The sequence below is a fragment of the Parasteatoda tepidariorum genome, chromosome 7, assembly GCF_982258835.1.
Source record: "Parasteatoda tepidariorum strain Cologne lab strain chromosome 7, Ptep-v5.0, whole genome shotgun sequence".
NCBI classification, from domain to species: Eukaryota; Metazoa; Arthropoda; class Arachnida; order Araneae; family Theridiidae; genus Parasteatoda; species Parasteatoda tepidariorum.
This window is the reverse complement of record NC_141761.1, coordinates 66,498,727-66,513,843: the sequence shown is the minus strand read 5'-3', so window position 1 is coordinate 66,513,843 and position 15,117 is coordinate 66,498,727. Positions and strand designations below refer to the sequence as shown.

At 27.2% G+C, this 15,117-nt stretch overlaps 1 protein-coding gene across 1 annotated transcript in view; it reads right to left on the bottom strand.

The window, feature by feature from the left end:
- Positions 1-14,435, bottom strand: part of LOC107452295 (uncharacterized) — a 47,159-nt gene extending 32,724 nt beyond the window's left edge. Inside the window, exon 1 of the mRNA XM_087167961.1 lies at positions 14,280-14,435. Coding sequence (XP_087024087.1) covers positions 14,280-14,337 — 58 coding nt within the window. The 5' untranslated portion in view covers positions 14,338-14,435. The remainder of the gene's footprint in view (positions 1-14,279) is intronic.
- Between the last annotated feature and the right edge of the window lie 682 nt (positions 14,436-15,117).

Here is a 15,117-nt window from a genome sequence, read left to right as displayed (position 1 = left end):
CATTTTTACTGGAACGTGTTACGAAATAAAAAAAACGTGATTTATCGTAATTTTTATTTTAAAAGTGGAGAATAAAACATTTAATAGCAAACAGAATGTGATATACTTTGAAAAATAGCCCAAAATAATTTTTAATTTGAGTTCTGATTGAAAAATATAAATAAATAGATTTAAAAAAATTCTGTTAAAAATTGTAAAACAAAAAAAAAATATCTAAAAATATCCCTTTAAAAATATCCCAAAATAATTTTTAATTTGAGTTTTGATTGAAAAAATAAAGCAATTAAATTTAAAAAATCTGCAAAAAAACTGCAGAAACAAAGACTGCAACTCTGAAAGAAATTGAGAAAATAATTTTGTATACCTGAAACGATTTTCAAAACGTTAATAGTTTTGATGTTTGGAATAATCTTACTTAAACGCAAATCTGTTTATTTTAAAATTATTATAGTTCATAATATCAATAAAGTTTAATTTTCTTAAAAACTACATAGAATTTTTAATTCTTAGCTTACGAGAAATTGCATTGTTTTTTTTCCACACAAAGAGATACACTTTAAAACAAGTTTTTAAAGGTAGTTTAGTTTTCAAATTGTGTTAACTTTCTTTAATGAAGTCATTTAAAAACCTATCTTGCAACCCACTTTCATTTACTACAAGGATGTAAACATGAATAATAAATTAATTTAAATAGTTTCTCTACGATCTAGTAAAAAATTAACTCGAAAAACTGGTTTATTTTTTTTTTACCCAAGATTAACTAATATTTCATAGTTAAGTTCATAAAAACAAATGATTACCGCAGAACGGTATTCTCTTAATCGTATCTTAATATTTATGTTGTTTTAGTGATTGTATATGAGATATTATAAACAAAATACAAAAATAATCTTCAATCTCTTAACTGATAAATATATATGGAATTACATACGTTAAAAATACTACTAATCATCTTATACTATTCGTCAATAGGAGAAGAAACAATGTCACATAAGGGTTTTTACGATTCTAGTGGCAAAATAAATTCCAGATAGCTTTAAACTTTAACTGTGACCTACAGATGGGCTATATTATTAACAACTTTATTTTTATTGCTGAAATAACTTGTTTTTATTGCTTAGATTGTCAAAGTACAGTAGCGCTAAGATTTTGAAATACTTATGTAGTAGTGCTATTATATGTAAGTAAATTTAATTTTTCAAAGCCTCGATTTTTAAACAATAATTTATCATGAAATAATACTGACTCTTTTGATTTATTTAGTTAAGCAGATTTATATGATGGAGTTCTTTAACCCATTTTACGAAGCGCAATGTAGTTTCAATAAGGAAAAAATTGATTGGGTCAGAGGAGCTCCAAATCGAGGTAATTTTAATCAAATATTTTACATAGTCTCTCTTTCAATAGCCATTAAACTTTTAAATATATCCATTGGTCATTTAAAAAACACACATTTATGACTAATTATCTCAAATGCGTATCACTAAAAAAGATTTTGCTTTGTTAGACTTGTCTAAATGTTTTAAAAAATTTTAAACAATGAGCACTGTTTTCAGTGCTTACATGTGACATTCATAGTTAAAAATTTTTCTATAAGGCAGTCAGTCATTTAAATAATTTAATTTCAGACAATCACTAGATTTTCTATTCCTTAAAATTGTTTTTTTTCTATAGTTCAACGTAAATGATATGTCCAATACTATGGAATATTTCAAGATTAAAAGGAAGTCTTGTATTTGTTGAAATATTTTCTGAACATAAATAAAGGAATTGAAAAAACTTTTTTCTTAATATTACGAAAAGCAATTTACGAGAAGAAAATAAAAAGGTTACATAATCAACCGAACGTTTCGTGTAATTATTAAATAAATCTAAAAAGAAAATAAATAAATAAATAAAAATTAAAAACAAAGAATAATGAGAAGAGGAATCATTTCATCACTTTATAATTAAAAAATATTTTTCTGATAAGTTCATGTTGAGCCGATAAGTTTTCTGAGTTTATTGTTTGTTTTAAATTTTACTTAAAAACGACCGTAGGCTCTAAAAAGGGTCAGATAGCTTTAAAATTAGGTGTGATTGGACATTTTAACTGTCACTTCAGTCTGGTCAATTTAGTAAGGAGCAAATTTAATTTATATTTAATGCTAAAGTAACAATAATAATAATAAATAATTGGCGTGATGCTAAACAAAGGAAATGAATTTTGCCTAACACGAAATTTAACAGAATATTAAGAAATGTAACATTCTATTAAATGAGGGGATTGAAATTGTTCAAATATGGGTATGCTTAAGTAATTTCCCCAATTTTTTAAAAAGAAAGTAAAATCGAAGAAATGAGTTATGAAATAATGATCACGAATTTCCAATTTCGAAATAAAGTCCACTTATTATTTCAAAAATTGTTCGAAATGCAAGCGATTTCAAATTTTTATCTAATTTGTGAATTTGACCGTTTTTTGGAATTGTTTTAAAATTTAAGAAATTTTATGTGCCAGTTAGTTGAACTGTACCCAAATAGAACTAAAAAGTAGAACTAAACTTAAACGCTCGCTCCGACTGAATCCAATTGTAAGAAAAAAAAAAGTATAGTCAAAACAACCAGAATATGGTAAAACTTAACGTGTTTCTGGACACCACAATGCTTGGTAATTTTTATCGAAGCGCTTTGGTAATGATTTTGGTAAAATTAACAACAATATATTGTAATCGATAATTGGTAATCGATAATTGGTAAATGAGGTAAAATTTAGTAATTTTATCATGATATCTTCGAGCATAGCATGAAAACCATTTATTCGTTTAAATTTACTTTTAAGATTTGCATTTTACCAGAAATATGATAATGTTTTTTTTTATTTATTATTATTTTTTTAAACCAGAAATGTCATTACCATACAGTGCGGTAATTTTACCAGAATTCTTTTCTCTGTGTATGACTGATTCTAATCGAAATAAAATTTAATATTTGAAACTAACTTTTGTATTTAAGTGGTGAGGCAGAATATTAATATGCTGACGTCTATGGCATGCATATGAAAAGAACTATGTATCATGTTTGGTTCCTAAAAAAGAAGATAAAAATTTCACCACGCCTCTATATAAATCATAATGATTAAATGTTTGGAAAAAAGGATAAATATATTTTTCGATTGGAGTTTTGACAGTGGAGAAGTTAATTATCCTTAATTTCGCAGAGTTTTGACATTGAAAATGCAAAGGGTACCCTTTTACGCGTTAGTAATTTTAATGCGAAGTCACGTACAAACATAAACAACGAGAAAGTTAAGAAGTGGTAGAAACAGAGTTAGTAACTCAACTGAAAAACAGTCACAAGATAAAGAACCCATCAAAAGTCATACATGTCCTTGACATTCCAACTTTTTTCTTTTTTTCTGTTTTTCAAAATCTGAACTGTTTTCTTTAATCGAGGTACTTTGGAATTTTAGGATGCAGAGATAATTACAGTGAAGATCAAGACTCTTGTCACTAAAAATTCTGTTAACACATTTTCGGTTCGAAATAGGATCGAACATAGCACATTTTGTGCCACCCATAAGCTAATTCATTCTCCCCAAAAATATTTTTTAAACATTCAGTTTTAAACTTGCTCTTGTTTACGCTGATTTTTCTTTCGCTTTAATTTCTGTTTTTTAACGGATTTTCACTTTGCAGATTTCAAATCTGCAATCAGTTTCTCTTTAAAAGCTACAGCATTTTTAATGACATTTTCAGTCAATTTTTTGTGAAATGTATTCGTTGAAAAGCGATATTTATTACCATGGGTCTCGTAAATGTTGCTACAAATTTCTTGGGGAGTAAGTGCTCATCATCGGGATTAAAATTGCATAGAAACCCATGTCCGGAAATATCATCATACACTGCTAGGGGCGCTTCCCTATTATGAACTGTCTTTTCGTGTGCTTCTGACCATGTCATAAGTGCCTGTACTCGCTCATGACAATATTTCCGGTCATGGATTTCTATGCAAATGTAATCCTGATTACGTGCCTTAACTCCCTTAGACGTTTGTCGCAGCATTAACAAGACTCATTACGCAGCATTACGCTTTTTTCAACTTGTAATTTTGACAAAAAAAATAGAGGAAAAATGTCATCTAAAAAAATTCTATAGCTTTAGAAAGAAAACTAATTTTAGATTTGGAATCCCCACTCCCGAATTAGGCAGGATCCAGTATTTGTATCAAACTCGTTCCCTAGATTTTTTTTTTAAAATTAATTTACCGTTTTTTTTCTAATTTTAATGGTTTTGATTCAGAAATGCTACTTTTCTTTTAGCATTTTGATCTGAAAAATGAATTTAAAAAAAAAAATAATAAAAATTCATGTCTATTTTTCAATTTAAAAAAAAAAATAATTATATCTAATGAAATAAGTATATCTAATGAAATGCATGAATAAGTATATCTAATGAAATGCAAGCATAAGCATTATAAAATAAAATTCCCCCTCTTCTTTTTTTCAGTTTTTATACTCTATTTTTAGGTGTTTTTAAAAAATTTTTGAGATTCTGGACGTCAGCCAGTATTCAATACAGAATAAAAAAATATTTATAAACCAGTAAGACCAATTTTATCTTGATCTGAAACATGATGTCTTAGAAAGTCAGACATCCGGAGACTTATAATTTTTCAAAACAACTGTCCCAGAAAATTTTTCAAAATCTTTTGGCCTGTTAAAATTAGAAACAAAACAATAAGAGCAAACTTACATACTATAGAAGACGAAATCATTAAGAAAATATGGAAATGGACGGGACATGTACAAAGAACGCCAAGAAAAAAATAAAATAAAATAATAAGCCCATGAAAACATAATGCTCTTTCTTGGGCTCCTGTTGGCAAAAGAAAAAAGGAAAGGATGACTTGGCTGAGACAATTGAAGACGGATTTTAAAAGAATGAAATGTTAAGGATTAAATAAAGCTAGATACCAAGCCTAAGATCACAGCATGGAGAAGTAGACTGGTTACCTTATGCTCCTAACGGCGTAAGAAACGTAAGAGTATAAGTATACTTCTGAGAAATTTTGGTACTGTTTACTCTACTGGTTAACCACTGAAACTGGAATTTTTTTTTAGAAACCATCATTTTATAACATTTTCATGGAAATTGTTAGTGCATATTTGTAAGAATTTGTGCGAATTATAAGTGCCACTATTCGACGATTTATGTGATTTGAAAGTTTTCAAGCGACAGTATGCACTAGGTATGTATGCCTAGGGAAGACCTGAAAACAACCACTCGCCACGTGGAGAGTCAACACAAAAAAAAAGCTGTGACTTAAATTAAATAAACAAACAGTCACTTTTTGAGCTGAATTTTTATTAAAATGTCGAATGTCCTCATTCAAAATTTCGATATTTCTGAATTTGTGGTGGAAAGATTCATGTGGGAGAAGAGTTCTTTGAATACATTGAATGTATACATTGAATGTATTTTGCCTTCAGCCGTATATTACTTTCTTAATATGGATTTTTTCTAAGAAAAAATTAATACAAGCAAAAAAAAAAAGTTCACAAAAAGTGGCTATTAAGTGGAAAGGGCATATCGATATTTGTCATCGACTCAAAAGGTTTGAAGAAAAAGTGGCTATTAAGTCATTAGAGTCTACTGGCCATTGATTGTTAACTGAAAATTTAAGTTTTCAGGTCTATTAGGTACATCTCTAAATGGTTCACGATTTATAATGTTTTTATTTAATTTTAATTCGAATAACTTTTTATTCAAAATTTTGATTATAATTTTATTAAGCTTATAAGCGTCAATTCAGAAAATATGCTTAATCACAAAAAAATATTCATACGCGATTGAATGCGTTATTTACGCCATTCTTACTAATTGTTGTAATTCCAATTTAAAGTTTTATTGCATTCCATTACATGGCGGTGGGACAACTATGAATTATAATTTCGCACAGTTTTTTTTTATGAATATGAATAAAATTTCCTTTATCTATTAACTTTCTATTCTAAAGATATTAAGAAATTTCATGTATAAATAATACTGCCTAGGAATATCTCTTACTGGGTCACAATTTCAAGTATTTTTTATGTTATTTTTTTCTGAATAATTTTCTGTTCAATATTTTAACTTTAATTTTATTATGCTTATAAATATCAATTAAAAAAAAAGATTAATCATATAAAAACATGCATACAGGATTGACTGCGTTGTATACGCTATACATACTCAATCCTTGTAATGACAATTTACGGTGCATTACACAATGGTGGGGCAACTACGACTTATAATTACGCACAGGGTTTTTCATGAATATGAATAAAACTTCTTTAATCTACTCACTTTCAGTACTAAAGGCATGGTTGCATTTTTTGTACATAAATCAAAGTTGACAGAATATTTCTTGACAAATATATCAATTTGATTTCATGCTCCACGTGTTGCTCTAAGCCAAGGAATCTCTTAGTAAACTATTTAATTGTAATTATTGAAGCCGGACCTTAATTAGAAACTTAACTTTACTGTTTCAAATATTTTATAAGAAAGTGAATATGTTTTAGAAAACAAGATATCTATTAAAAATGAAACAGTAGTAAGTAATACACATAAAATTTTTTAAAGTTTTCAATGGTTACTAATAATGTACAGTACAAACTGTAGAACCAAAATAAATAAAAATAAAATAAATGAATATACAAAATAAATAAATAAATAAAATAAATGAATAAACAAAATGAATAAATAAATAAAATAAAAATAAAATAAATGAATAAACAAAATGAATAAATAAATAAAATTAAAATAAAATAAATGAATGAAAGGAAAATATAAAATAAATAAATAAAGTAAAATAAAATAAAATAAAACACAGCAAAAATATAATTCCAGTTTTTTAAAACTGAAAAGAAAACAATTTACAATGCCGAGTTTCTTTTTTAAATCTATAGACTTTAAAATAAAACTCAGACTTTTTCTTTATTCATTATTATTTACACAAAATTTTGTTACGCCTGATTTAATTGAATTTAAAAAAAATATCATCATCTTATCTTACGAAGAAAATACCAATTTTGTTAAACAAATATAGTAAAAAAATATTTTTCAAACATACTTTTTTAGACATATATTTCAAAAGTGTTTAAATAATAATTTTTAAACTAACTTAAAATACATTTAAAAAAGGCACATAATTTCATAAAAAGTGCGTATAATATCACATAATTTCATAAATAGTATTGTACTTAAAATTCATATTTAATTTCTCAGTATTAATAATTAATTAACTCATGATAGTAATAAGAATTAATTTCATATTAACAATAATAATTGATTTCACAAAAATTATTACAATTTCATATCATTAACCATAATATTATGTTATTAATATTATTTCATTGTACTAATGCAGTTATTTTATTATATTAATGACATCTAATTATACTATTAATGTAAAATTATTTAGGAAAAATGTGCATTATAATTTTTAGTTATTTATTTTTACGAAATAAAGAAAGTATTGATCATAAAAATTTCTGAAAAATAAGGTATACTTGAATTTATTCGAAAAGAAATTATTTTATATTTTCATTGAAAAATATATTTATTTTCAATTAAACTGCGTTTCTTTCATGAAGCATCGCGAATTAGTCTAAGGAGCTTTAATATTTTTTTTAATAAAACCAAATTTACAATAACGTAATAAATTAATAATAATTATTTTTAGTCTTTACTTTAAAATAGGAAATTTCTAGCCTTTATAGGGAACACTTTCACTGACCACCAGTATCGTAACAAAATATTTAATAAAAATTCTGCGTTTTTTTTTAAACATGATATAGCTAAGAGATTGAAAGTGCATTTTTCTGAGGCTTGATTGCGTTTAGATAGTCTTTATAATTTCCTAAAATTATATTATTTCGAACATTTTTGAGAAAAAATTCTTGAGAAAAAAAGACATTTGGAAGAAAGTTTATTGCATTTTTTTTTTGAGAGAAGAAATGTTAAAGCAGAGGTTCCCAACTTATTTTAGATCACTGTCCCTTTTGCGAGTCAAAAAATTCTCAGCGTTTCCTTTGCAAAAAAAAAAAAGTTAAATAATTATTTAATAATCTTTTTTGTCCATTTAAAGTTTATTAATCTTGTTATTATACACTTTTAATAATCATTCCTTTAAGATATTGAAAATAGGCGTAATGATCAATGTATTGTATGTAATGTATACTGGAATTGTTTATTATATTAAATTGATAAAAATAACTTAAACAAAGAATTTAAGTGTTTTCATAAAAACAAATTCAACATAACATTCGAAGTTTAACTTAAATGCTTTATTAAATAATATTTTTCTTATATTTTATTAAAAAAAAAGCGAAACGAATGATATTTATGAATGTAATCAGTTTATCTTGCAATCCTTTGCTTGTCCTTTTTAATGCAGCTACTACTAAAAGAAACTTATTTAAACAACTAACCACATAGTTATATATTTTATAAGTTAACAGTCGGCTGACTGAAGATAATTGTATTTTGATAATACCCCTTTCCATTTACTTAAAACTAAAAGAAAAGTAAACAAAAATTTACGCATTTAAAAATTATTGAATACTAAATTTCTGGCTTTAAAAAATCGTGTTTTATTGCCTTATAAATTGCATCCGTTGGCTCGAAAAATTTCAAAATGTTAAATGTTAAAATGTGGATAAATCAATGTGAAGGCCATTATTAAAATGTGAATAAATTAATGAGAAGATCAAAGCTAAAATGTGGACAAATCAATGTGATGATCAAGGTTAAAATAGGGATAAATCAATGCAAAATTAATGTTAAAATGTAGATAAATTTGTGTGAATATTACAATACTTTTTCGTGTTATTGTTAAAAATCACAAAAGTTAAGAAATAACAATTTTAGAATTTACTTTTATTGCTTTGAGGTAGAAATGATAATAGTTTTTATCAAATCAAGTTTCTTTTAGGAATTATAATTTTATAATTTTGTAACCGTCGTTGAACAGCCGACCCAATTTTTGGGTTTACGACTGCTAATGTTCAACTACGTAGCCTAGTAATTTTGAGCCCAATCCAGAAGACAAGGGAACTCCTGGATCAAGTTGTGGGAGAAATTTGTCTTCGTGGAGGACTTTTTGATGGAACTAACCAGCATTTTCGTTACACGGAGAGGAAGACCACGAGAACCTCCCACGGTGGGCATGATGGCAAGGGGATTCTAACCCATGATCCTTCGACCACTGAGGTTATTTCACGGCAGCACTGTGGTCGGTGCAAGCCAGATGCAGAATTTGTATCGACTGGGATTCGCACCCGGTTCACCCTATTACTAATTAATTAGCTAGCGGCCCCCTAATTGTCTTTACCACCCACTTGGGGCAAAAGCACCCCCGTTGGGAGCCTAGAATGAATTAACTCATCCCAGAATTGTTAATCGAGACATTCATCATAACAAAACAACAAAAAAATACAGCAAACGGTAATATACGCTGTAAAAAATTCTGGATCAAATTAGGGTAAAAAGTACCGGAACTTAAGGTGCCAGTGCTTTTGAGGAAAAAAGCCTATCCACCGTAATTATTACTGTAGTAATTGCCGTAAAATCACTGAATTACACTAATTAAATAAATATTACTGTAAAATTTACAGTATAATATTTTACGGTAAAATGGATTTCATGGTATTTACGGATTAATGGATTTTATGGATCATGCAACCAAAGTGCCGGAACTTTATACCATTATTTGATCCGAATTTTTTTACTGTGTTCTAATTTTAGTCGATATTTTAAAGGAAGTTTATTTTACAGTTCATCCCAGTCTCTAAATTACCTGTATCAAAAGAAAAAAGCGTCCAAATAAGTATACTCTAGAAAAGTTGAATGAATTTGATTTCAGTCAACATATATCTACAACGTTTCAAAGTACTTAATAACGTTATAAAGTACCGGTACTTTGAGTTCATCATCCGTAAAATGTATTTTATAGCAAAATCCAATTTTTTCATAACATATTATGCCGTAATCTTAACAGTGATATTTATTTAATTAGAGTGATTCAGTGATTTCAGTAATTGCTACTGAAAAATTGACGGTATATCAGATTTTTTTGTTCCGTAACATGTTCTGGTAAAAAGTGCTTTTAAGGTAAAAAGTACCGGCACTCAGGTATCCCCAGTGGTGCCTTGAAGCCCTCACCCAGCTTCAGATCGATGGGTACCAGCTTGTCTGACCCATCGTTAAAGGCGGCCTACGCGCAGTGCTAACCACATTGCCACAATCATATGGTTGGTGACGAAATTGTGGAACCTTACCCTCAACATTTGTGGTGCCTTACCCTCATTGTGGAGCCTTACCCTACAACTCCCTGGCTTAGAACGGTTTGTTTCAGGAGTGCTTTACTCTGAGTGCTGTTCTTTATACCATAATTTGATCCTAATTTTTTTGCAGTATATAGACGGATTCCACAGTAATATGATAATTATAAATGTACACAGATTTCTTTTAATTAATATAAATAAAATTTATATTCTACAGATGCACACTTGATACTAAGGTACTTCAGGCACAAATGCAAATTTGAAAAATGTTCCTTTGACTAATATATTAATTAATATTAAGCTAACTCTACGAGGAATCATTCAAACGTTCTGATTAAAAATAATTATTATTCAGTCTTACAAAATTTGAATATCGTAGCTATCTTTTGTAAAAGTTATTAAAGCGATTCATATTCACGCTTTCTAAAAATATTTAGTTTGATATAAACTTATTCAAATTAACCAAACAATTTGAAAAACATAATTTTTATTTCGAGGTTTAAAAATAACAACAATGCAAAGAAACATTTAATTTTAGTTTCTAACAACTTTTCTAAATTTTACACAGAGAATGTCCGTAAAATGAAATTTTGTCTCATGGAATATTCATCGGTACGAATTCCTTGACCGATTCTATCGGATGCTTCTATTTGCTTTTTTTTTTATATAAATGACAAATTATTTAGTTTAAACTTTCTGTTATGTAAAAGTTAGAATTAGAATTAGAAATATTTAATTGCAAAATTTGTGAAAAATTAGTAAATATTAAATAACTAACTCCACGAAACTGAAGCAATAAGGTATTGCTTGATTAAAAATTTTATTCGCTTCAAAAACATATTAAGTAGGAAATAAGAGGGAAAATATTTCAAGCACTTAAAAACATGAGCCCATTTTCAAGACTTGCCTAGCGTGAATGAGAAGAAACAAAAATGATTTGAAAGTGACATTTTATTCACTTTCAAATCATCAAAATTTATTTGAGTGAATCATCAAAAGTGAAGAGAATGAAGTTTTTAATCAAGCAATAGTAATGCACATTATAAATAGAATGATCAAAGGCGAAACGCAAATGAATTTTTTTTATCAATAATTTCACTTTTTATGGTAATGTTTTAAGTAGAATTAATAAAATTGCGAAAATTTAAGCATTTTAATTTATTTTTTTATAGTTTTGATGAAATTAAAAATAAAAGAACATGAAAAAAATTTGAAAGTTCAGATGTCTGTTGCAATTTTAGTAAGTTTGTCAATTACTAAAGGTGATTCAGATGTCTGTTGCAATTTTAGTAAGTTTGTCAATTATTAAAGGTGATTCAGATGTCTGTTGCAAGAAAGGAAATCCCTCCAAATCATTTTGTGGCTGACCAGAATGATTTGGGGATTTAAGCACCACAAGTTATTTACCACACGAAACAAAACAAGGTTTTTTTTTTCTTTTTGGTTTCTTCAATCAAATCAATAAAAAGAAACTGCGGATCAGTATATAGCAATGTCTTAATAATATTTTAATTCGAGCAAAACAAATCATAAGGAATATATATATTTGAAAAAAAAAATTATTTTATAGAAAGATAATAAATTTGAAATAATTAAATTTGTCTACAAAATCTATTGTTTTTCATAAAAATATAAAGCATTTTTTTATTTCAGTTTTATAAAATGTTTTCAATTTCTATAAATCAAACATATCCTGCTATTTTCTTTGAAATTTTAATATCTCTGTAACTCATAGCAAAGAAATGAAAACCTGAGCACTTTCAAGAGAGAAATATCCAAGAGAGATATCCAAGAGAGAAATCATCAGTTTATAAATTTTATTTGTTTGTCACGCAATATATCAATACTGTCAGTTATAGATATAACGATCCCGTAAGTAATTGTTTTACATGAATTTACGGAATTTCAAATCAAAAACCTCGCTTTAACTGGTGTTCTTGTTTTATTGCGAAAATGTGTAGACGCATTTAGTAACCTTGTATAAACATTATTCTTCAGTTGCTAAAAAAATTTTGGGCGAACAAACTATCAATGTGTTTAATCAATTGAATCCGCTCACTTAACAGAGTCGTAGTAGTTATTGAATTCACTAAAAATGATTTGAATCAATGCCATAAGAATCTGCTTTACTCATTGGTTCGAATAAGTTGATTACTATCAATTAAAAAAGTTACATATTTTCCATCTGGACCTAAACACTATTTAAAAAAGAAAACTGTTAACTCTAAATTTTTTAAAATTCTGTTTGGCTTAGGTTATTATTTATGAGTATTTCTAAATTGAATCAACTAGAACTGATTATGATATAGAATAGACCGAAAATTTAATGATTTAATTGAGTCATTGATTCAAGTTATTCATGCCTATTTATGTAAATTCCTAATTTAAATCGTTCTTTTCAGAAGCTGATTTAGTTCTTCAAAGCTTTTAGGATCACTGAATTGATTTGGTTCATCGAATTAAATAAATTAAAAGAAACAATAAACTAAGCAAAATTAGTCTGATTGATGAGAAGGCCTATCCTTAAATATATCTATGAATTCGTCGAGAAAATATTTTAAATTACGTTATAAGGCACAAATAGGTCTCGTCTCTGAGTACTTTACATACTTTTACTAATTTTTATTACTAAATATACATTTCCCCCCAATGTTTTTGAAATCTCTGCCTTCAAAGCTCCAATATTTTGGTCAAAGATAAATCCAGTATCCAACTTAAGGACGCATATATCCAACAGCAGCCATTCACCATAACGGTTCAGTGCCTGAACCACTGAGCCATTACGGATCAGCTTTGTTAATAGTCTTCTTCTAATTAAGTTCAAGTTAAAAGATAACTGAAAAATTTAGAAATCATTTATTTTGCTTAAACTCCTTCAATTCAAGACTTTTCTTAAATTTAAGATATTAAATTTTGTTTAGAAATGTGTTTTATCGCTAAAAGTAAAATCATTAAAAAAAAAGTAATTTTAATTTTTCGAATACTTTTTGTCAACTAATCGAAAAACATTTATTTAAAAAAAAAAATGTTTCAAATTTTGAACAGAAATATAAAAACAAGAAGAGAACAAAGTTATGAATGAAGGAAATTTTATACAAGCGCAGCAATGATTATCTACAAAAAAGCACTGATAAATAAGTATATATTAGTATTATTGCTTTATGGTAAGAATAAAACAATTTCGAAGTAATTTTAAATGAAAAAAAAAATAGATTACAATGTTAATAATGATATATTATCGATTATTTATTTACGAACTCAAAGACTCATTTTCACACAGTTCTTTATTTCTAAAATGACACTGGAAGTTAATTGCAAGTTTAGCTGAAATAAATGTAAGAAGATATATTTTTTTAAAAAGCATGAAGAAATGAAATTTTCTAGATTTTGCTGAAAGAAAATATTAGCAAAAAGAAATGTAATTTTATTTAAAAAGGAATGGTAAAATAAAAACACAAAATACTTTAAAATAATATGACAAGATATTTCAAAATATTATCTTATTATATTTTAAAATGATATTATAAGGTATGTAACATCATAAACTAACATTTATTATATAAAAAAAATAACGAATTCAAAATTTGTAATTCTTTGCCATTTGAGATAATTAACAATGGTAAAATATTGTATTAACACTGGTTATGGAATAAGAAGTATATGTTTGTAGTTATTTGTCCCGATGTTTATGGACAGCCTAAATAAAACAACCAAATTTTTAATTTTCTGTCGTTTGAGATAATTAACACTAGTAAAAATTGTAATCTTACAACCCAAATAATACGGCCAATTTTTTTTTTTACTTTCTGCTGTTTGAGGTAATTAATACTTGCTTGATTGTAAAAAAAATTGATAAAGAATTGTAATAACACAGGCTATTAAATAAAAAGTAAATGACTGGAATTATTTGTGACGATGTTTATGGTACAACCCATTGACATTTTTTTAAAAGATGGTATAATATATTTACCTTTATAACCAGCGTGCGCCCTTTCCAAAATGCATATGAATAAAATAATCCAAATCATTGTGCGTTGAGTTCTCCTGTTGCATCCGACTTCACGTGTTTATGGACTGGAACAGCGGGAGATGAAAAACTTCTCCATTAAACAGGGTTGCTACTCCGTATTATCTTGTCTTCATCGCAGTATCGCCAGATTGAATTAAAAGAGCGCCAAGATCGCCAGATGAATGATTTTTCTTGATTGATAATGATATTAAATGATGGTATTATTGAAGTGTGGAGGTATTGTATTATTGGGGATAATAATAGTGTATTAATATTGTATACAAACAATACAAGAACAAATATTGCCTCTGGAATTTGAAGAGTGCCATTTTGTGAGATAAGAAAAATCGAAGATGAAATAATAAACAAAGTCGCCCAAGTCTCCGCGATGTGACAAAATTAGGAGATTTTACAACTGAAGAGTGGCCACTTTTCATGACATGTGGACACCTTTTACAAGATTGAAAATCTTACACGAGTAAAAAATAACTCTCAAAATTAATTCTTAAAATTAGGTAAACATTGCATGCTTAATTTATAAAATGAAGAAAAATTTTAATAGCGTTAAAAAAAGTAATTATTATAATACTGCAAAAGATTCTTAATTATTCCATATTTAATGACAATATTAAAAAAAGGCTCATGAGTAGGACTGGGCGATATTAGAAATTATATATCGTGATGCATCGCCAGTTTTGCATCGCGATATAGCGATGTATCACGATATAGTATTTTTGAATTTCATTTACTTGTAAGGCGCCGAAAGTCAGATTTCTGTTAAAACTTCATACTCAGATTG